This window comes from Periplaneta americana, chromosome 4 (genome assembly GCF_040183065.1).
Source record: "Periplaneta americana isolate PAMFEO1 chromosome 4, P.americana_PAMFEO1_priV1, whole genome shotgun sequence".
Classification (NCBI taxonomy): Eukaryota; Metazoa; Arthropoda; class Insecta; order Blattodea; family Blattidae; genus Periplaneta; species Periplaneta americana.
The window spans coordinates 73431034-73454326 of NC_091120.1; the positions used below are offsets into that span (position 1 = coordinate 73431034).

A 23293-nucleotide genomic window follows, 5' to 3' on the forward strand; every position below is an offset into this window, starting at 1 on the left:
TCCTATCACTCTAAACAAGTTATAATAAATCCAAAGAATGGAATATGTACTTTATTGGAAACATATGGCTATTACAAATATTTACGTATAATAAATTTCAAAATACAGGAGTATAAAGTTGTTGTTGTTTTCTAATGCCAGGCGTTTGACAGTTAACCATTTAGGAGTATAAAGTATAAACAGAAGAAATCCTTCATATCAACTCGTAATAGTAGGTACCGGTATTTTACAATAAAATTTCCTCTTCTCATGCAAATAGAATACCTATGCACATGTGAAAAATTTTCAGTGTTATTATGAGCAGCAGACTAAATAATTGTGTCCTTAGAATTTAATTTTGAAACTGAATAATTTATAGATGCCTAAAATGCTGATAGGCCTACATAAATACTTCAATATAAATTTCGAGATTATTCTCATACTTACCTACAAGAACAATAGGTCTTTCGTCTTGTTGGCCACCACAGTAGCCTAGCTCCAAAAATACTGGTGGCTCAGAAGACCCTTTAGCCACAGCAAGAAACGCATTTAGCTTTTTTGACTCAATCCAATCTTTATCTCTCACCTCCACTCCCACGCCGCAGGGACAAAGAGCCTCAACAGCAGCCTGGAAAGTATAATTTTTTTCGAGTTTGAATAAATGAACTCACATTTCGAAAAATTATATTTCATGAGAGTCTTATCCATTGAAGTAATATGTTTATACCAGCTACAACGTGGATATCTTGACAATTGAAGACATCCCCGGAAAAAGGATGTAACATCAGATTCTTGAAATATGTAATGCAGTGGAAAAGGTAAATTTAAAGCATCAATTTATAACAATAATTATTACGTGAAATGGATGAATGAACTTGTATCCTTGTTTGGTCAATTGGTTGCGATAGTAAATATAGGTCTAATGAAATATTCTCCTGGAATTATTTTCTTTTCTCCGGAAACATAAATTACAGTTTTGTTCGTTACATCCTTATTCCGGGGAGGTCTTCAATTAAATTAATGCTGTATAAATGTAGCTAATATACGGTGTTGGTCATGAATAGAGACCAGAATCTTAGCCATTACTCTTTGACGTTAAATGAGTACGGAGTTTGTGTAGTGAGAGAAATGACTTGACGAAGTGACGAATGATTTCAAGAGTGGGGTACTACTCTTAATGAAATGTTTAAGCCTATATTACGACAATCCTTAATGTAAAATTTTAACTTAAATTGTTACTGTATCAGAGGCACTACTGTTAACATGTTTAAGTCTATATTATAATAATCTTTGGAGTAAAATGTTACCGTAACTTAAAATGTTCCTGTTTCATAGATACCACTCTTAATGCAATGTTTAAGCCCATATTAAGATAATCTTTGTTGTAAAATTTTAACTTAAATCATCGGTACGACTGTAACACAAGTACTAACCTGAATGAAATGTTTAAGCCAATATTGCGATTATTTTTGCTGTAGAATTTAACTTAAAATACCGGTACTACAGGGACATCATTTTATTTTTACTTCAATTTTTATTGTACCTGAGTTTTTTAATGTACTTTACTCCCATCCCTTCTAGTAGCAAACTTCCACACACACCCAAGGCCACATATGCAGTCAAAGTCGTCTTACGGTCATAGTAAACAGTACAGAGTGAGTGAGTGTAATATGTTCCAGAAATATGATCACATTTTCCAGTGAAGAAAGAGCATTCATTATCGAATCATATTTTCGCATCCGTTTAGTTACGTCGTATCCCGGTTTCCCCCACCCGTTTCTGCTGGCCCATCTTTAACTGCTAGTGGCTGGGCTGTCTTAGCTCCTTCCTGAAAATATTTGCTGTTAGGAATTGGACTTCTATGTAATATTATACAACTATTTAAAATAATTTAAATAAAGTGGCCTTGTTAAGTAAGTGTCACGTGATTTTTCCCCTTTCTAAGACCCTCCTACATAACCACATGGACGGACAGTAGATAATATATCTGAGTAAATTATTTATCTCTGCGGATCGGGCAGAAGTGAAGATTGAATTGACAGTACATAAGGTACATTGTTATAGAGTAGGTACAGAATTATTTCAACTGGTGCAAGATTATGACTCCCCCGTGTCGCCTGATTTGAGTGCTTTGCATCATTTCTTTGGGATTACTGTGAAATAGTTTTGTTTGCTAAACATCCTACATCAATAGAAGAATTAAATATTTACATTCAAGAAACCATACATTCATTTTCAGAAGACATGCTTGAAAACGTTTTTTATAATGTGCACAAAAGAACTGAAACTGTATCGAAAAGAACGACCACCATTTTCAATAATTTGTTTAAATATCCATATTTTGATTATTTTTTAAATTTAAATGCACTGTAAATATTGTATAAAAATGTGCTGTAGACAGTGTACTATATATATATATATATGATTTATTATGCTATATATATATATATATATATATATATATATATATATATATAGCATAATAAATCATAATAAATACGTCCGCTTGGAGAGTTCAGTTAGTGAGTAAAAATACTTACTGTTAATACTGTAGTACTGTATTTTGATTAATTAAAAACCTAACGAAAATGATCAAACTCAAAATCATAACAATTTCTTGTTTACGTAAATGGATGCACTACTTTTCTTCCCTCCTATACCTAGTAAGATTATTTGTATTGTATTTTACACTAGTGTCGTCAAACTCTGGTCTTGAAAGGGGGTAGCGAGAGTGTTTCCGGTTCTCAATCGTTAATCCAAAGGTATAGTTAGGTTAATATTGGAAATGTTAGTAAAAACAAAATGATGTCCTGGTACTAACACAGGTGCTGCACTTGTGTACAAGTGTACTTTCCAACAAAATGTTTACAGTGCTTGTCCTCAACATTGTTGAAAGGACTGTTGGTATGTACCATCATTTCATACAGATCTCTGCTAAATTCGTCCGCTGGCTCTTAATTACTAGTTGAAGGTAGATCGTCAGACTCACTTCTTTCTATTAATTTCAAATGATTTATATGTTTTTTTTACTACAGAGCTGCTGTAAATATTATCATTTATAGCAGATTATGTCAGTTTTACATAAATTACACACAATTGTGTCGTAACTTATACGGACATACTGTCTTCCGAATTCCTCTATCCACTTCTGTACCAGTAGTTTCGTACTTGTTTTAGGCACCTTTATTTCAACTAGTAGTGCATAATATAAACGTTGCTAAACTGAAGTATACTGTACTTGTTTAGGAGTAAGGAAACTGTTTAAAGTGACCCTGTTGTGCATGTTACTTGTGTTTGAGAGAAAAGTGTCTATTGAAGGACACGTGACGTAATGTATATCCCGTGCACACTTATGCTCATTCCAATGTTGTTGGACTAAGAAAACGGTCTTTAGTCATGATTCAGGACCTTTGTCTACGGTTCGAACGGAAAAAGCAAACCCATATAAACACACTTGGCAATTATAACTTCTTTAATTATCAATTTTTACATATACTCCACATCAAGAATTTGTATGTCCACCATTTATGTCTCGGACAGCAGTTATTTGTTTGTTAGATTATGAGGAAGATGTAGAGAAAATAATAATAATAATAATAATAATAATAATAATAATAATAATAATAATAATAATAATAATGTGTCTATGTACAGTAGTTAAATCCATTTCTCATTTTCAAAACTGATATTTTAAACAACATTTTGTTACCTTCATTACCCTATGTTTTAACCATGTTAGCTATTATATTATACATTATTATTTTTAATCTTGTTATTTTCTGTAGAAACAGCAGCGATAAGTAGCCTACATTGTTATATTATGTATAAGAAAGATATTCCTGTTAATTATGTCAAAACACTTACAAACTTGTAGAAATTAAAAGCGTTGAGATATCATTAAATGACTGAGGAAAGAGAGGCTTGGTTGAAGCGACAAAGCGAAGCTTTTAAAATTGACTGATTGTAATTGTCTTGGTAATTAGCCCAAGATACTGTAAGTCGGCTGTTTGGAACTAGCCAGCCAAACTTTATTCCTCTCTCCTTGTACCTTGAGGTATACGAAAAGTTTAGCTTCCTTCTTATGCCTTTAATACAATGCTACTTATGGACTGCGTGATAATATTTTCTGCCTCCCATTCAAACTTGAGAAGTAACAAAAGTTTCATAACCATGCTACGCTTTTCTATACAGCTACAGTCGAGTAGAGAAGATAAAATGAAACCAGAATGCACGTGAACTAATTAGAACCTAATTTTTGGCGATCTGGGAAGCAAAATGATCTACATTGTTTGTCCGAAATTCTGTTGGAATTAGCTGTCAGTGACACTTTCATCTGAAAGTAGAAACTATAGGCAATTGGCGCAAGGGCCACTTTCTTTCAATAATTTTTTTTCTCAAAATCCTCTTATATGCCACAAAGTTAGTGTGGTTTCAGTCGTCTGTCACTTCCGGATTTAGTTCATACTTTGGACTTTGTTTGTTTGTTTTTTTTTTTTCCGAAATGTCCATTCCTCTGGGTCGGAATTAACACTGCAACATTTCGATGAAGACATAAGCATGGTAATTAGATGAGTGAGGATAGCATGTAAATTATAATCATCTTTATTTCAATCCTACACATAAGGTCTTAAAAATATTGTTAGAACTGTGAAAAATCTATGCATATTGTGTAAGAACAAAACATATTTTTCATCGGACCAAAGGCAATTTGTAAGATTATGAACAGAAAATCAAATCCAGTGAAAACGTGAAGCTAACAATATTCGATACAATATGTACTCACGCGAGCAAATGCACTGGGCGTCATAATATTAGATGGCGTGTCGCACAGATTTCGTGCCAGGTTCTGCGCATCTGCCTTAAGCAAACCTCTTTGCCAGCCAGCTCTGAAATGCATGAACTTGAATTACAAAACATCACATACATGTACACTTATTAATTTGTCAAATTAAATTGAATTCGCCATTACAAAAAAATTAAATCTTTGCTTGTTGATGTTTGTCTATCCATCATCCTTCCACATATAGGCCTACGACTTTTTACGTAAAGCATTTTCGCTTCGGTAAGGAGATTTTTATGAAATTTCATTGACATAGTCAAATATTTCACAAAAAATTAAATTTATTGAAAATCATGCAATTCTTTCCACATTTATGAAAATAAATTTTGTTTCCCACTGGCAACTGTTGAATACTCTGCAGACCTAACAACCCCTTTATCTAGATTCGAACCCATGTATCTTTGTCTGACGTTTCATAAGTATTTCCGCGGAAATCGTAATGATGATTGTGATGCCGAAATCCCAGAGCTAGAATACTTTTCTGTTTAGAAATACACTACTGCTATTATGATGAAGAGCATGACATGAATTTACTTTCATAACGACCGTTTATTGTTAAACATAAACATGGAAATTATGAAGGGTTAAGCATTTAAATTATTTACGAGAATGATACAGAGTGTATTATAAATTCATTAAAGAATAATCATATTATTATTCACCTGGAAAATCTGTATTAAAGTAGGTTTTTAAAGACCCCAAAACGGTCGTTATAAAAGTAAATTCATATATCTATAGCAGTAGTGTATTTCTAAACAGAAAAATGTTCTAACTCTGGGATTTCGGCATCATAATAATCATCAAGATTTCCGCAGAAATACTCATGGAATGTCAGACAAAAATACATGGGTTCGAATCTAGATAAATAGGTTGTTAGGTCTGCAGAGTAGACTTCACTATGAAATTGTTTAAATATGAATAAAATATAGCTATTTATAAATGCAAAATTTGATGATAATTAGAAAATCAGAAAAGTGCACTGGCGCTGCCCGACCTCGAAAAATTATAACTTGGCCCCGGCAGGCCTGAAATACATTCTTCATCTTCAGCCGTTTAATTTAAAATCCTATTTCCACTGTTTCGGATGGGCGAACTTACAAATTTATGAGACAGAAGTTACACATGTTCATTCATGATAGAATTATGATGTTAGAAGGGGACATATCATTGAACAGGTAGGATTTTTAAGCCTAAAATGTTAAAGTACAGGACAGTTAACAGAATTATTTGAAAGTTCTGTTCTAACAAAATTTATATGATTCATAACTTATGTTGTGCACTGTATGATGCTATTTCTATATATATATATATATATATATATATATATATATATATATATATATATATATATATATATATATTTTAGTTTATACAAGAAATGCAAATACTTCATTAAATTTGGACAAAGATGAGAAAAGGCTGAATTAACGATAATAATTATAAGCTGTGACTCACGAATCCGCATCCATGAACAGTTCCAAGTGAGGTACACCTTTCTGGTCTTCTTTCGCCTTAAAATCTTGGAAACGCCATGTTGCAAGAGCTGCTCCTTCTGCAGCAGCTTCGGCTTGCCCAAATCCCTCTACACTGATCATAGAGATTCCCAAAGAACTCAATGCTCGAGCTCCTGCCCCAGCAGCCACTCTCACGTTTTCTCTGCACTCGTCCAAATTTTCTAACGTGTTGAATCCTACATCTTCTTTTCCCAGTCCAGCAACAGCAATGGAATAAAATTCCGACTCCACATTCTGAAATACTTGCACCTCGCCTTTTGGAATATAGCTTCCATGCCTAAAGAATTCGAACAATCAGAATTTAATTAGGTATTGTAATACACTGCTCCGTCGATTTAGTGGAATGCGTTTGAGTCTAAAGAAAGCAGAAAACAGTAAAACGTGGTCTGTTGTTGTGACGAGATTCCAAGCCCCCGCATACCGATAAGGCAGCATGTCACATACACTTTCAAGTCTGAGTATTTCTTACAAGTAAATATTATACAAGTAAAAAAATCGCAGTATTACCTCAGATGTGGATTCCGTAGCAAAATATACAATTTTAAAAAATGAATTAAATGCATTCCTGAGGTATACTTTAGTGAAACGTTCTTAAGTTGTCTCATTAAAATAAATTACACTTTATAGACAATTACATATAAAATTAATATGTTCAAGTTGAAAATTTTAAATAAATGTATTTCATTATTTAACGCCTTGAAAACGGCACAAATATTAAGGATATTCCTGCAGAGAGTAAGGTAATATTTATTTATTTTTATTTTTTCTTCAGGTACTTATTTAATTCTTTATTTATTGATTTATTTTTATTTATTCCTTTATTTATTAATTCATTCATTCGTTTATTCATCCATTCATTCTATTCATTCTTTCCTGCTTTCTTTCCTTCATAACTTCACTCATTACTTCCCTCCTACCTTTCTTTATTTTCTTCTTTCTTTCTTCTTTGCATATATGCTTGTTTATTTATTCACATATATCCACATTTTAAACCTTCATTCATTTATTATTGTATTTTCTTGATATATTATTCTAGGAAATAAAATTAATTTGTATTAACGTTATATCAGATTCGCTTTTTATAATGAATTAACTATTCTTAAATACCCATTTCCGTATGATCGATTTTTATTATCCATAATATTCCTAGACTTCCTTGTTCTAATCTCAGTAAAATTCTATCTTTTTGGTAGCGTACCCAAAATGTATTAGTACCCTCAAACTGCATTGCAATTATATAAGAATTAACAAAAGACTATGATTGATGTTGTACTAAAATTAAATATATTATTATTATTATTATTATTATTATTATTATTATTATTATTATTATACAGTAGTTATTGATGCAATAATAATACTAATGATTTACGTAAAATGTTATTCAAGCAATGTATCAACAAGTATAATAAAATAAATATGTCAGCATTTTACATGCGTAATCTGTAGAATGCGTATCCCTTGAGACAACCCCGCGTACCCCTTGGGATACGCATATCATAGATTGAATACCGCTGTTCTACCAAAAGATTATGCTTGCCGATTGCAGGGGACTTGCTCCGCGTGTTATATCTAAGTAGGTGAACATTGACTGTCTACTAAATCGACGGAGCAGTTTAGGATAAATATGAGGAAATTATAATATACACTTCTATATATTTTCAACGGTTAGACATATGAGTTTATAAGTACAAAATTCTTTATTAAATGCTTTTTAACACTACAAAGACTATTCGAAACTCAGTGAGAACACGAAATGATAACGCCGTAATAATAGATTGAGAAAGGTAGAGGAAACCCTAGTACTACAACAAAATTACGACAAAATACGTATGCTGGTTATGTTCAATAGTGAATGATCATGATTTTTGTGACATTATACCTTTATTTATTTTCCAAATATTTATTGCCTTCCTTAAAAGTAGTCCCACATTGATTCATGCACTTGTCCCAGCGTTTCTGCTAGTCTTCAAATGTGTGTTGCAAAGCATTTTTGATAGTCCTTCTGAATCGTCTCTGCAGCTTTCACAACTTTTACTGAAGAGTGAAAGTGCATTCCATAAAAATGTTTCTTCAAATTTGGAAACAGAAAAATATATGGGCCAAGTCTGGACTGTAGGGATATAAGGGACACATTTAACGTTTATTTTAATGATATATATTACACGATTGCATTTACAATGTGGTGCCGTGCATTATCACGATGTAGAATCCACCTGTTACATCGAAATTTGTCCGTATTCGGCTGATATTATCTTTGAAGGTCTGCAATACACTAATGAAGTATTGCCCTGTCACATTTGTGTTTGCTGGTGCAATATACTGATAAACCATCTTGAATGTCAAAAGAATTTCGAAAGAAACCCCTCGCCTTCCTCCTCTAATTCCCTTTCGAGCTTCACTCAAACTTGCACGCGAACCTCCAGTTTTTCGTGAGTAGCATCCTTGGAACTTTCCACGCACTAATACGTATCATGTGTAGTTTTTTATTGCAAATGTAAGCCCTGAATCTAATGAAATGTTTAGGACCTCTGACAATCATTTTTTAATTCGTTAAGAAAGGTTACACACTGTACCGAGATATGTGTAAGTAATGTAAAATGTTCGCCGAGAAATAGTAGTAGTAGTAGTATATGTTGACCAAGCACTTAGAAGTTCTCCGTTCGCCTTCTAGAGTCCGAATCCAAAATATTTGATGTCAAAGCTGGACATTTTCGTAAATATTCTTGATTCATCAAAAAATCTTCTAGGTTACACAGAATTTTTGGTAAACCAAAAATTCCAATTTTAAACAGGTATGCTGCTAAACATTCATGGCCAGTTAGCATTCGAAATTTTGCTACTGCATCATGTCGAGGAGAATCAGGTAGCCTATATGTTCTTTTTCAGTAAGCAATACCGACTAAGATTTAGTATTATTGTTTTCTTGAAATATCTTTAGAATTTTGATTTGAAATTGTGTTTGTATGAACAATTTGGCACAGTGATAGGATATTTTTTTTCAAGCGTATTTGTAATATTTTAGTTCCTTTCTTTGCCAAACAATCTGCAATCTCATTGCCCATAATCCACAATAGGCAGGGATCCATTGGAGATACAGGTTTTTATTTTGTTTTGCCAGTATGTGTATGGATGAGTGAATTTATGCGATTTTGGAATTTGTATGAATATTGATTGAAGCTATGACTTGTATTGTAGAAATTGAGTCGCTAAATATAACAGCATTTTTCAACATAGGCCTATTAATTTGATAAATAAGTTGTGTTAATGCCCTGTTGATTGCTGCAATTTCTCCATCAAAATGTATGAAGGACTCCCTGTAGACAAATAAAAACTGAATAATTTGGAATATATTCCAGCCCCAGCTGGTTCGTCATTTTTATATTTGGAGCCGTTTGTAATTATAAATGTGTAACCAATCTGTGTCGAGGTAGAATGTAGTTTCAAGAGCAACTTCTTTTAATTCAAGTGTAGACGAGTCTTCTCTCTTCAAATCCTTAATTAAGTTTGTATTATAATTTATATTGTCATATTGTAATGGTGATTTAGGTAATAGGAACTTTTCTGGTTTGAAATTAAACTTAAATGTATCTCTTAGTTTCTGGATTGCCTGTAGAAACCCGTTTTGTGTTTTCAATTTTCTGCATCTGAATTGGTAGCTTGTCCAGTATGTGTCATGTGGTAATCTTATCATTCATTCAGCGACAGTCCTGATAAATTGTAGCTATTTTAAAACATTTCTGAACGTTGGTTAATTAACAATTTGGTACACTCGCAACCACATTCATATTCATATTCATACAAATTTCCAGACTCTAGAAACCTATGGAATTTTTTTTTCTTCAAGGAAAATTCCCCAGTAGCCAAGCCCGGGATTCGAACCCGGACGTCTAGACCTCCAAGCCAGCATGCTTATTACCAGACCACTGGGGCAGTCTTGACGCTTTACTAATGTTATTCGTCATCATCGTTATTCATCCTTCACAATTGCAGCTACTGAGTATGATTACGTCCGTAAGAGCTGTGGTTGGAGTTACAGGGGCAGTGTATTTTGATGACTATTACACTCTTACTACGTCATACTACTTTTGACCAATAAAACGGTACGAAAGGACGTATTTCAACCAATCATGGCTGCTTATCGCACAATTTTATCGCGTCCCTAGCATTTGTTTAATTTTATCGCGTCCCTAGCATTTGTTTCTTTGTTTGCCAACATTTGAAACTGCGCTGGTCTGGACGTCAAAAAAATATACATAGGCTTATATATATATATATATATATATATATATATATATATATATATATATATATATATATAAATAATCACAAACCTCTCCAGTCGATGCAGAGCAGTTTCAAATATGACTCGCATTGGCATTCAAGAACAAGAATTAATCAAAATCACTGATCATACCTATGCATCTTCTGAAATCCGATTTACAAATAAATGAAGAGCACCATTCGGAAATCCTGAATAAGTTGAATACACCATGTAGGCCTAAATCAACGAGTTCCACTTCTATTACGCACACGACCAATATAACATCAATTGAACCACCAACCACATTCAAATTTTAAAATTGAACATTCAATAATTATTCCTTTTAAAATTATTCATTCGGAAATCCTGAATAAGCTAAATACACCATGTAATAATAATAATAATAATAATAATAATAATAATAATAATAATAATAATAATAATAATAATGTTTTATTTTCGCTGGCAGAGTTAAGGCCATAAGGCCTTCTCTTCCACTCAACCAGCCTTAATCAATACAATACATAAATTTAAATTACAAATATTTACTCTACACTTAAAAGATTCTCCAGCAATATTCTTCACTACACATTTATTTAAATTTAGAAAAATCTATAAGGTAAAGTAGTAACTTAATTTATGAGCTAATTTAATTCAATGAATTATAATTAATTTAATATTTGAAATAGCTAGTAAAATGATGAAAATTTAATTTAATATAAATGGAGAAATGTTAGGTCAATGGAACTGGGACAATCTAAATCACAAATTGACAATACTTTTTGTCTAGATGATTTAAACAGTTACTTCACATCCACCACTACCCACGCACCTGACGCCGCAACGAAACAACAGACTATTAATGAATTAATCTCTACACCCGCCCCAGCACGAGACAAGTTCTTCTTTTCCTACATAACACCTTCTGACGTAAAATCAGCACTAAAGCGCATCAAGTCAAAATCACAAGGAGTAGACAATATAAATATAGAACTTCTGAACAAAATTATGGACATAATTCTTCCGACACTAACCCATATATTCAATGCATCTATAATGACTTCACATTACCCAGACATATGGAAAAAGGCTATTGTTCGTCCCCTTCCTAAAATTAAGTTACCTGTAACACCTAATGACTATAGACCAATTAGTATTCTTCCTGTTCTCTCAAAAGCTTTGGAAAGAATTGTGCACAGACAACTGACAGATTACCTCAATACTCACAATATTCTTGACCCTTACCAATCAGGCTTCAGAACGGGACACAGCACATCGACTGCACTGCTTAAAGTGACTGAGGATATACGTGAAGCTTTAGACAAAGGACAGATCACAATACTAACACTTTTAGACTACTCCAAAGCCTTCGACACTGTAGATGTTGACTTACTAATTGCAAAATTAAGAGTACTGCATTTTTCTGATAATGCGTTAGCGTGGATGGACTCCTATCTTCGTGAACGCCAACAGTGCGTGTCTATTAATAATCGTTATTCCACTTGGCGTACCACGAAGACTGGCGTACCACAAGGCTCTGTCCTAGGACCATTACTATTTTCTATTTATATTAATGATATTTCTTCTAATCTAACATCCTGCCGACACCATATTTATGCTGACGACATACAAATCTATCTGCATACTCGACCTAACTACATAAATGACGCCATAACTAAAGTTAATGATGACTTGAATTCTATATCCATATGGTCGAAAACCCACGGACTTAATTTAAATGCAAGTAAATCGCAGGCAATCTTAATAGAACATCAAAGATCGAAGTGTGACAAACAAAATTTGCCACCGGTAATTGTAAATAATACTACTATTCCATACAGTACGACCGTGAAGAACCTTGGTATTTATATGGATTGTCACCTGGAATGGAATGAACAAGTGAATCACACTTCCAAAAAAATATTTTCCATTATTCACTCATTAAAGCGACTGAAGAACTTTCTTCCTGATAAATTAAAATTAATCCTTGTACAAACACTCGTGATGCCACACTTTGACTACTGCGATGTTATATTAAGTAACCTAAATGCAAATTTGAGCAACAGGCTACAACGTGTGCATAATGCGTGCGTCCGTTATATTTGTAATATTCGTAAGTATGATCATGTTTCCCCGTCTTTCCAAACTCTGTCTTGGCTAAGGCTAAGCGATCGACGAGCTCTGCATTCCCTTGTTCTCTTGTTTCAAATTCTGCGCACCGCTACCCCAATATATTTGGCTTCTCGTTTTCAAAATTTATCCGCATATCATCAGCTAAGTACAAGATCTCATTATAACAATTTACTCATTATACCCTACCACAAGACATCTTTATATTCTTCATCCTATACAGTTTCAGTTGCTAGAAATTGGAACTCGCTTCCGAGTGATATAAGGGGTTGTTGGACAATAGCTTCATTTAGGTCAAAATTACATAAATTCTTACTTAACAGATGAATTGCTGATTAATATTTGTTACTTATAATGAAACTAACATCTGTCCATTCTTATTATTATTATTATCTTTAATTTCTCTAAATAGATTTACAAAACCTCTAATGACAATTACATTAATATTCTCATTATAGAAATAGAAATATATATATTCTCCCTGTAACATAGTCCTAGTAAGCTTATATTAAATTAATTTTCATCATTTTACTAGCTATCTCAAATATTAAATTAATTATAATTCATTGAATTAAATTAGCTCATAAATTAAGTTACTACTTTACCTTATAGATTTATCTAAATTTAAATAAATGTGTAGCGAAGATTATTGCTGGAGAACCTTTTAAGTGTAGTGAAAATATTTGTAATTTAAATTTATGTATTGTATTGATTAAGGCTGGTTGAGTGGAAGAGAAGGCCTTATGGCCTTAACTCTGCCAGCGAAAATAAAACATTATTATTATTATTATTATTATTATTACTAGGACTATATTACAGGGAGAATACATATATGTCTATTTCTATAATGAGAATATTAATGTAATTGCCATTAGAGGTTTTGTAAATCTATTTAGAGAAATTAATGATAATAATAATAAGAATGGACAGATGTTAGTTTCATTATAAGTAACACATATTAATCAGCAATTCAACTGTTAAGTAAGAATTTATGTAATTTTGACCTAAATGAAGTTATTGTCCAACAACCCCTTATATCACTCGGAAGCGAGTTCCAATTTCTAGCAACTGAAACTGTATAGGATGAAGAATATAAAGATGTCTTGTGGTAGGGTATAATGAGTAAATTGTTATGATGAGATCTTGTACTTAGCTGATGATATGCGGATAAATTTTGAAAACGAGAAGCCAAATAGATTGGGGTAGCGGTGCGCAGAATTTGAAATAAGAGAACAAGAGAATGCAGGGCTCGTCGATCGCTTAGCCTTAGCCAAGACAGAGTTTGGAAAGACGGGGAAACATGATCATACTTACGAATATTACAAATATAACGGACGCACGCATTATGCACACGTTGTAGCCTGTTGCTCAAATTTGCATTTAGGTTACTTAATATAATATCGCAGTAGTCAAAGTGTGGCATCACGAGTGTTTGTACAAGGATTAATTTTAATTTTTCAGGAAGAAAGTGCTTCAGTCGCTTTAATGAGTGAATAATGGAAAATATTTTTTTGGAAGTGTGATTCACTTGTTCATTCCATTCCAGGTGACAATCCATATAAATACCAAGGTTCTTCACGGTCGTACTGTATGGAATAGTAGTATTATTTACAATTATCGGTGGCAAATTTTGTTTGTCACACTTCGATCTTTGATGTTCTATTAAGATTGCCTGCGATTTACTTGCATTTAAATTAAGTCCGTGGGTTTTCGACCATATGGATATAGAATTCAAGTCATCATTAACTTTAGTTATGGCGTCATTTATGTAGTTAGGTCGAGTATGCAGATAGATTTGTATGTCGTCAGCATAAATATGGTGTCGGCAGGATGTTAGATTAGAAGAAATATCATTAATATAAATAGAAAATAGTAATGGTCCTAGGACAGAGCCTTGTGGTACGCCAGTCTTCGTGGTACGCCAAGTGGAATAACGATTATTAATAGACACGCACTGTTGGCGTTCACGAAGATAGGAGTCCATCCACGCTAAGGCATTATCAGAAAAATGCAGTACTCTTAATTTTGCAATTAGTAAGTCAACGTCTACAGTGTCGAAGGCTTTGGAGTAGTCTAAAAGTGTTAGTATTATGATCTGTCCTTTGTCTAAAGCTTCACGTATATCCTCAGTCACTTTAAGCAGTGCAGTCGATGTGCTGTGTCCCGTTCTGAAGCCTGATTGGTAAGGGTAAAAAATATTGTGAGTATTGAGGTAATCTGTCAGTTGTTTGTGCACAATTCTTTCCAAAGCTTTTGAGAGAACAGGAAGAATACTAATAGGTCTATAGTCATTAGGTGTTACAGGTAACTTAATTTTAGGAAGGGGACGAACAATAGCCTTTTTCCATATGTCTGGGTAATGTGAAGTCATTGTGGATGCATTGAATATATGGGTTAGTGTCGGAAGAATTATGTCCATAATTTTGTTCAGAAGTTCTATATTTATATTGTCTACTCCTTGTGATTTTGACTTGATGCGCTTTAGTGATGATTTTACGTCAGAAGGTGTTATGTAGGAAAAGAAGAACTTGTCTCGTGCTGGGGCGGGTGTAGAGATTAATTCATTAATAGTCTGTTGTTTCGTTGCGGCGTCAGGTGCGTGGGTAGTGGTGGATGTGAAGCAATTGTTTAAATCATCTAGACAAATAGTATTGTCAATTTGTGACTTAGATTGTCCCAGTCCCATTGACCTAACATTTCTCCACATATCGGATGCTCTAATATCAGGTTCAATGAGGCGGTAAGCATGTCTAAGCTTAGCATTTCTAATCGTCTGTGTGGTCATATTTCTTAGTCGTTTGTACCGCAAGAAATCTATGTCACTTTTTAGTCTCTTGAATTTCCGAAAAGCTTCGTCTCTGTCTCTCAAATCAACGAGTTCCACTTCTATTATGCACACGTCCAATATGACATCAATTGAACCACCAACCACATTCAAATTTGAAAATTGTGCATTCAATAATTTATTATTCCTTTTAAAATTATTCATGTTTATTTTTTATGTCATCGTCGTTAAATAAAACTTTTCTAACACTTGTGTATATTAGTTAGGTTATGTTATAGCTTCTGCTATATGATATTATGGATAGTCACGTATCAGAGATTGTTTAATATTAAGATTTATTGAAAATCATCTATCAAGTGACGTTGATTACTGGGATTCGGATAACTGAAGTGGAATGCAACTGTCTTAATAAAAATGAAACTGAATCAACAAAGCCTTCTTGACTAGTAACAGGCCACAGAGTTCAATGATGATTCCATAGTTGGCACAACTGATACCGGTAACAAGAAAACATCATCATAAAACACTGCTGCCATCTAGCGTAATGTTGGGATGGTACAATAATACATTTGAAGACAGTTGTATTTTCGTAAGCCAATTAATATTTTATTGTACACTTTCTTACTTCTAATCTTTATATAGCCTACTTTCTTCTAATCGTGTAATAGTCAATTAAATCCCACTCGAGTTTTGATTTTCTCTAGATAAATCAAAACCTCTAGTGAGATTACTGTTGATAATTGCCTTCCATCTTTGAACATTTTGCATCATTACGAATAAGTTAGTACTATAAGAAAGAACAGATTCCCCGCAACGTTGCTATAACATTTCATACGCCTCAGCACATAAATTTTTAAGAGACAAGCAAAATTTCAGAATTGCGTATTTTTTCTTACGCTTCAACTCCAGTGTGCCCTCGGCGAAACTAAACACATCTCCGCTTGATCGTCTGTCACACGTTAAAATTGAAAATATAGTGCATTATATCATTGTTATGTAGTAGACGAAATATTATATTAAAAATATGAAACGAAATTTAAAATTTGAATTCAATACTGCAAGAGTAAAAATCATGATCACTCCTTAATAACCTGTGTACATAATAATAATAATAATAATAATAATAATAATAATAATAATAATAATAAATTAGTATTATTAAAACATACAGCTACTCATCGATTTTTCTATCGAGAAATTATTTATGATTATATAATCTACATGAAATATAGTTTGATAAAATAATAATTTTTACCGGTACTTCACAAATTTTAAATGAAATTCATTATATGAAAAGTCTTACAGACGTAATAAGTCCTCCAGCTTCCCTCCTAATTGCTGATTAAATTTACTTCCAGTTGAAGTTAATTTGAATTCTTGAGAGTCTCCTGAGCCTTCAGTATAAATCCCCAACACGAGTCCCTTCTGTAATATAGGAAAATAAAAGCTTAATAACTTGCAATATTCAACTGATGCTCGAGAGAGAAAAATCACAAAAGAACAAGATTTACAATAGTTTAATTTACGGTGTTGCAATTATATTATATGAATTCATCACGTACTTACATATACTGGGTGTTCATTTCAAAGTGTGTCATGACGTCACTGTTGTTGGGTCACCGATTTGAAGCGAGTTTCAGCTTATATGTTAGAGAAGTTGCCTATTATTTAAGGCGTTCTTCAATCTGAACTTGAGAACGTGTACGGTATAACTTGAACGTCGTAGCAACAGATGGCGGTCTGTACGGTCTGTGTGCTACCATAACCTCTTTCGAACTGTGTTTTGCGCCGGAAAGTCGTACGCAGGGTATTTGTTATCATCGGTTGCGTACCACAACATTCCACAACGCAAATCAAATGCTCCGTGTCCATGTTGACCGTCGAAGTTAATGTCAACAAATACGTAAGTAATCGTCTTAACCCTCTCCTCATATCCCGACAGTACGTATTTCCAAACAGTTCACATTCCTGCCACTACCGGCGTTATCGTACGTATCGGTACGTACTCTTCAGAATGAACGCCGTACTTGCTAGGCAACTTCTCTGCCTCATAGGTTATACACCTCTGCGGAAGTGTAGGAAGATCGAATTCTCTAGGCTCATCGGCTAGCCACATGACGGCATACAGCGAGCCATGACACACTTTGAACTGAACACCCAGTAGACACAAAGGGATACTTGCGCTTATGTCCAAATGTTTTCAGATAATTTCAGAAAGTGGTCTTACCTTAAACGCATGCAAATAAGATTCTTTTCGTTGCTTTTATGAAAACAGTATAAATGAATTTGATATGATATGGTTGGGATATGTTGATAGATTAATGTTTAACTCTCTCATTACAGACAGCATAATTATGAAGAGTTCATAGCCATAGTGGGCAAAGCTCCATTTATTAAAAACGGAGAAAACAAGAGTTAAAATTAAGTGAATACCATAATTCAATGAAATAAATAGCAAGTAATATAAAGTATGCACATTAAAACTAAATGATATGTAAATCTTCATTAAACTTTGGTAGTCACTTAACTTTAACCCTTGTTTTCTCCGTTTTTAATGAATGGCGCTTGACCCACTATGGCTGTGAACCCTTCATATACAAGGTGGAAGGAAACCTATTATATTAATTCACATTAATATGAGGAATCCGAATCACGCGAAGTGGGTAGGCACTGTATACACACATACACAATTCATAGTGGTAATAGATGAAGTCAATGCGAACAAGTTTTGTCAAATACCTACGTTTTTTATACGTCCAATAATTTCGAGAATACGAAATGTAACGTGTTACAAAGCTACAACGCTCCATGAGGTCATTGCTTCCAGTGGGGTTGAGCGTAACTGTAATCATCCATTCCGCAAGACTTACGAAAGGAGAATGTAAACCAAAAACGTCTCATCACATACTTTTCAATCAAATTACTGTAGATGAAAACAAAGTATTGAATCAATTAATTATGCAAATTGTTTGGTTTTTAACATTCTTTATTATGCTATGACCACTTTAACTCTAAAATTTAATACCATGAAACTTATTTAACATTCACAGTATCTGTTGATTTCTATGCTTTTTACGTAATTAAAAACTAGTAAAGAATGTACATTCTTATAAAACAAAACTATTTCGATTCAAGATTCCTTTACATTAATTGATACAAACTCAAAATAACATTAATTACGAATACACATTCTGTAACTCAATCTTCATTTAAGTTATTATCTTTGAAGAAATTAGAAGTTAATTCAGAAACGAAATTAAGTTTACAGTAATGTTGAGTAATGTGTTAAGTGCTACGAATGTAGACTACAGTAATGTGATGGAAACTATCTTATGAGACGTTTTTGTTTACATTCTCTACTCGCAAATCTTGCGGAGAGGATAATTGTTGTTACACTCATCCCCACTGCAGAGCAATGACCTCAAGGAGCGTTGTAGCGTTACAACACGTTACATTCATATTTTCAAAATTATTGGACGTATCAAAAACTTATTTGACAAAACTTGTTCGCATTGACTTCATCTATTACCTCCATGAATTAATGTAATAGGTTCCCTTCCACCCTATGTATAAAGTACTGAGGCACTGCAAAAAAAAAATCAAATTATTACATAGGAAGAAAGGAAATAATAAACGAAAGAAATAAGGAAAGAAAAAAAAGAGAAAGATAAAAGAAGAAATAGATAAAAATGAAAGCAAAGACAGAAATGAAGAAAAGAAGAAAGGAAAGAAAGACAAAATACAGAAATAAAGGAATAAAGAAAGAAAGAACAAGGATGGAAATAGAGAAAGGAAGAACAAAGAAAAGAGAAAGCATGGAAGAAAGAAAAGTAGATGGGAAGAAAGACAGAAAGGATGAAGGGAAGAAAGGCAGAAAGGAAGAAAGTATTGCAAAAAGAAATACATGAAGGAAGAAAGAAAGAAATGAAGGAATAAAAAACAAAAAAGAGAGTAGTGGTAGTAGTGACTGAGGAGATAAGATTGCCATAAAGCAGCTCTGTGTTTTCATACTCATATTTAACACAATTCTCATATATATATTCATAGCATCATATTTAAAGATACTTAAAATACTCACTAATCATTTGATATATAAATCATAAATTCATAACATCCATTTTCCACGCAATTTTGTAATAATATACTTCGCATTTCATACACAACATAAATCGCCATATTGTAAACAGTTAACCTCAAATCAACACTTTGGTCACTATTCCCGACCTTTTCTTCTTTTAACTTGAGTAATTCTTAACTCATAAGTTGACTAATTTTAAGGCTCTTTGTTATTTGTAAAGTTGAAATATTTAATTGATACATAAGTAGGCTTAATTGTAACACTAATATAGAACGTGTTTACATATTTTAACAAGGACTAGGCTAAATTATTAATAGCACATTTCAATATAAATACTATTGTTGGTTAAGAAATTGCGTGTGTTAAATAACATAAATAGTGAAGTTGCATCAAGACTGAAATATAAGTGCAGTGAAGTGACGTATCGTGTAGATTAACGTCGACAAGTGTTGTACCGGATAGTGAAGTGATAAAGTGTAGTGTTGGTCCATTGAAATATTGTAGTGTGGGGATACTTCAAAGTAGAAATAATTTAAAACATAAATAGTGAAGTTTCATCTAGACCGAAATATAAGTGCAGTGACGTGTCGTGTAGTTTCAACGTCGAAAAGTGTGGTATAGTGAAGTGATAAAGTGTAGTGTTGGCCTATTGAAATATTATAGTGTGGTGATACTAAAGGGTAGAAATAACCTAAAACTAATATACGTAAGTACATTAAATTGAAAAGTGAGTGAAATTGAATTTGTAAATAAGGTACAGTATATACATAATGTGTGCTATGGCTGCTCTGTCTGGAAACTGTCGTAGTTGTAGAAGGATTGTAGTGAAAGGATTGGTATGTAATAATTGTAATTTCTGTTTTCATTGGAAATGTATAGATATAGATCCTGATAATTTTGTTGACAAAGGTAGTTGGGAATGTAGTGATTGTATATATGATAGAAAGATGCGCGATCAACTGGAGAGAATCAGAGCCCTAGAATTGGAATTAGATGAGGCAAAGTGTGAAATTAATAAATTGAGAGCTTTGAAGGATAGCATTAGTGTTTCGAATAAAGAGAGATCTCACACTTGGATGAAACCGAAGAATTCCAAATCTAGGAGTAGACGTTTCTCTGCGGATGATGCTGCATCAATCAAACTGACCAACAAATTCAGTGCTCTTCAAGCAATGAATGTTGATCAGGAGAACTCAGACCCAGTATCGACACTAGTAAAGGTAAGTCAGAAAACAGATAAGGTTAATGATTGTAGGAGTAAAGTATTGATTTTAGGAAGCAGCCATGCAAGAGGTATTTCCTCACTTTTGAAGTCGAAACTGGGCGATGAGTTTGAAGTATCTAGTGTATGTAAGCCTAATGCTCCTCTCAAGAATGTTGTTGAGGATATGATGAAATTGAGTTCAGAATTTTCTAAGAGGGATCATGTAGTTATAGTGGGTGGGCCAGGTAATAGTATTGATAACGATTGTAACTATTCTATTGAGAAAGATGTCAACAACATAATTGAGATGAGCAGCCATACCAATGTGGGATTTCTCAGTCTTTTCAGCAGGTACGACAAGCCGTATCTTCACAGGAGGGTGCGGAGCGTGAATATGCGGCTTGAGCGGGCTCTGATGAGACCTGGGGCATCACACATTGGTTTGATAGATGTAAGCCCTATAAGAAGGTATGAATATACGTCACATGGCCTGCATCTGAATGGTAGAGGCAAGGAGCACCTTTCGGTTCTTATTGCTAATAGCATCAGAGGCAGCCATGTTAAAAAGCAGAGTTGTAATATTCCTGTGTTAGTTAATGCTAGGGCTTCTCCTTTTTTAGGTTAAACCTCCCACCGGTAAGGTGTTTGAAACAAGTTCAACTAAATTGTAAATGCTCTGATGTTTCTAGTAATGAACACAGTAACTTCACTATTTTCCATCAAAATATTAGGGGATTAAAACAAAAAACTGATGAATTGATCACTTCTTTAGCAACTCAAAAGCATAAACCTCAGATATTATGTATAACTGAACATCACATGAAGCAACAGGAAATACTACAACTGTCTTTACATGGATATGTATTAGGTTCCCATTTCTGTAGACATGTCTTCCAAAAAGGGGGTGCCTGTATTTTTATCAGAGAGGATCTATTATTTAGTAAAATTGATATATCTGATTTTTGCCTTGAACAAGATATTGAAATCTGTGGAATACAAATTGGTTATGAGATATCAAATTTAATTATCTTATGTGTTTATAGGGCGCCAATGGGAGATTATAAGAAATTTACAACTAACTTAGATTCATTATTGAAAAGACTTTATAAACCACATACCGAATTTGTAATCTGTGGTGACATAAACATAGATTATCTATCAGAAAGCTCACGTAAAAGAAAATTAAACTCACTTCTTGAAACTTATAATCTTAGTCACACAGTAAGTTTTCCAACCAGAACACAAGCTGGAAGTAGTACTGCCATTGATAATATATTTATAGATAAAAGTAGATTGAATTCCTATTCAACAGTACCATTAGTCAATGGCCTGTCTGATCACGATGCACAAATTCTAAGTGTTTTCAATATGAGTGAAAAATTCCAAAGTGTTAATCTAAAAATAAAAAAAAGGATTATAAATGCTGAATCTCTTCATCATTTAAATACATGTCTACAAAATGAATCTTGGGAAAATGTATATAGTACCGATACCATTGATATTAATACTAAATTTAATGCATTTTTCACTACATTTACGAATTATTTCAATGAATGTTTTCCAGTCAAGGTGGTGAAAAAATGTAAAAGTAAAAACACGTGGATAACTCAGGGAATTAAAATATCATGTACTAGAAAAAGGAATCTATATTTAATGAGTAGGAATAGTGATGATCCTCATGTTCTTAATTACTACAAGAATTACTGTAAAACTTTGACAAAAGTTATAAAAGATGCAAAGAAAATGTATCTGAATGAAAAAATACAAAATTCAGATAATAAGATTAAAACTATTTGGGATATTATTAAAAATGAAACTAATCGATATTCAAAGAGTGAAAATATTACTTGCATTAAAATCAATGATAGTAAAATAGATAACCCAAAATCAATTGCAAATCATTTTAACGACTTCTATATAAATATTATTCAGAACTTAAACATTCAAGATTGTGCAGAAGATGCTGCACTTGGTTACCTAACTGATGCATTTAACACTGAGTTTTTAGGTCTCAAATTTATTCCCACTACCGCAGCAGAAATCATGCATGTGATAAAACAACTAAAAACAAAATATTCCTCTGGATATGATGAAATTCCAAGTAAGGTTCTGAAAGCTTGTTCTGAAATATTATCCCCTCCGTTAAGCTATCTATGCAATTTGTCAATGCAATGTGGTATTTTTCCAGAAAGACTCAAATATTCAATAGTAAAACCAATATACAAAAAGGGAGATAAATGTACTATTGCTAATTACAGACCCATATCATTATTAACAACATTTTCAAAAGTGTTTGAGAAAGTTATGTATAATAGATTATATCATTATCTGGAGTCCAACAATATATTAGTTTTAGAACAGTTTGGATTTAGAAAACAAAAATCGACAGAGAATGCTGCTTTTAGTTTGGTGGATGAAATACTAAATTCATTAAATTCGAAACTACATGTAGGTGGGATTTTTTGTGACTTGGCTAAAGCATTTGATTGTGTAGACCAT

The 23293-nt window shown here is 33.1% G+C and overlaps 1 protein-coding gene across 1 annotated transcript in view; it reads right to left on the minus strand.

The window, feature by feature from the left end:
• The window catches only part of LOC138698841 (cytosol aminopeptidase-like), a 40874-nt gene that overhangs the window by 11015 nt on the left and 6566 nt on the right, over window positions 1–23293 (minus strand). The window contains exons 2-5 of the mRNA XM_069825059.1: window positions 16816–16937; window positions 6275–6610; window positions 4763–4865; window positions 427–607 (exon numbers count right to left, since the gene is read on the minus strand). Coding sequence (XP_069681160.1) covers window positions 427–607; window positions 4763–4865; window positions 6275–6610; window positions 16816–16937 — 742 coding nt within the window. The remainder of the gene's footprint in view (window positions 1–426; window positions 608–4762; window positions 4866–6274; window positions 6611–16815; window positions 16938–23293) is intronic.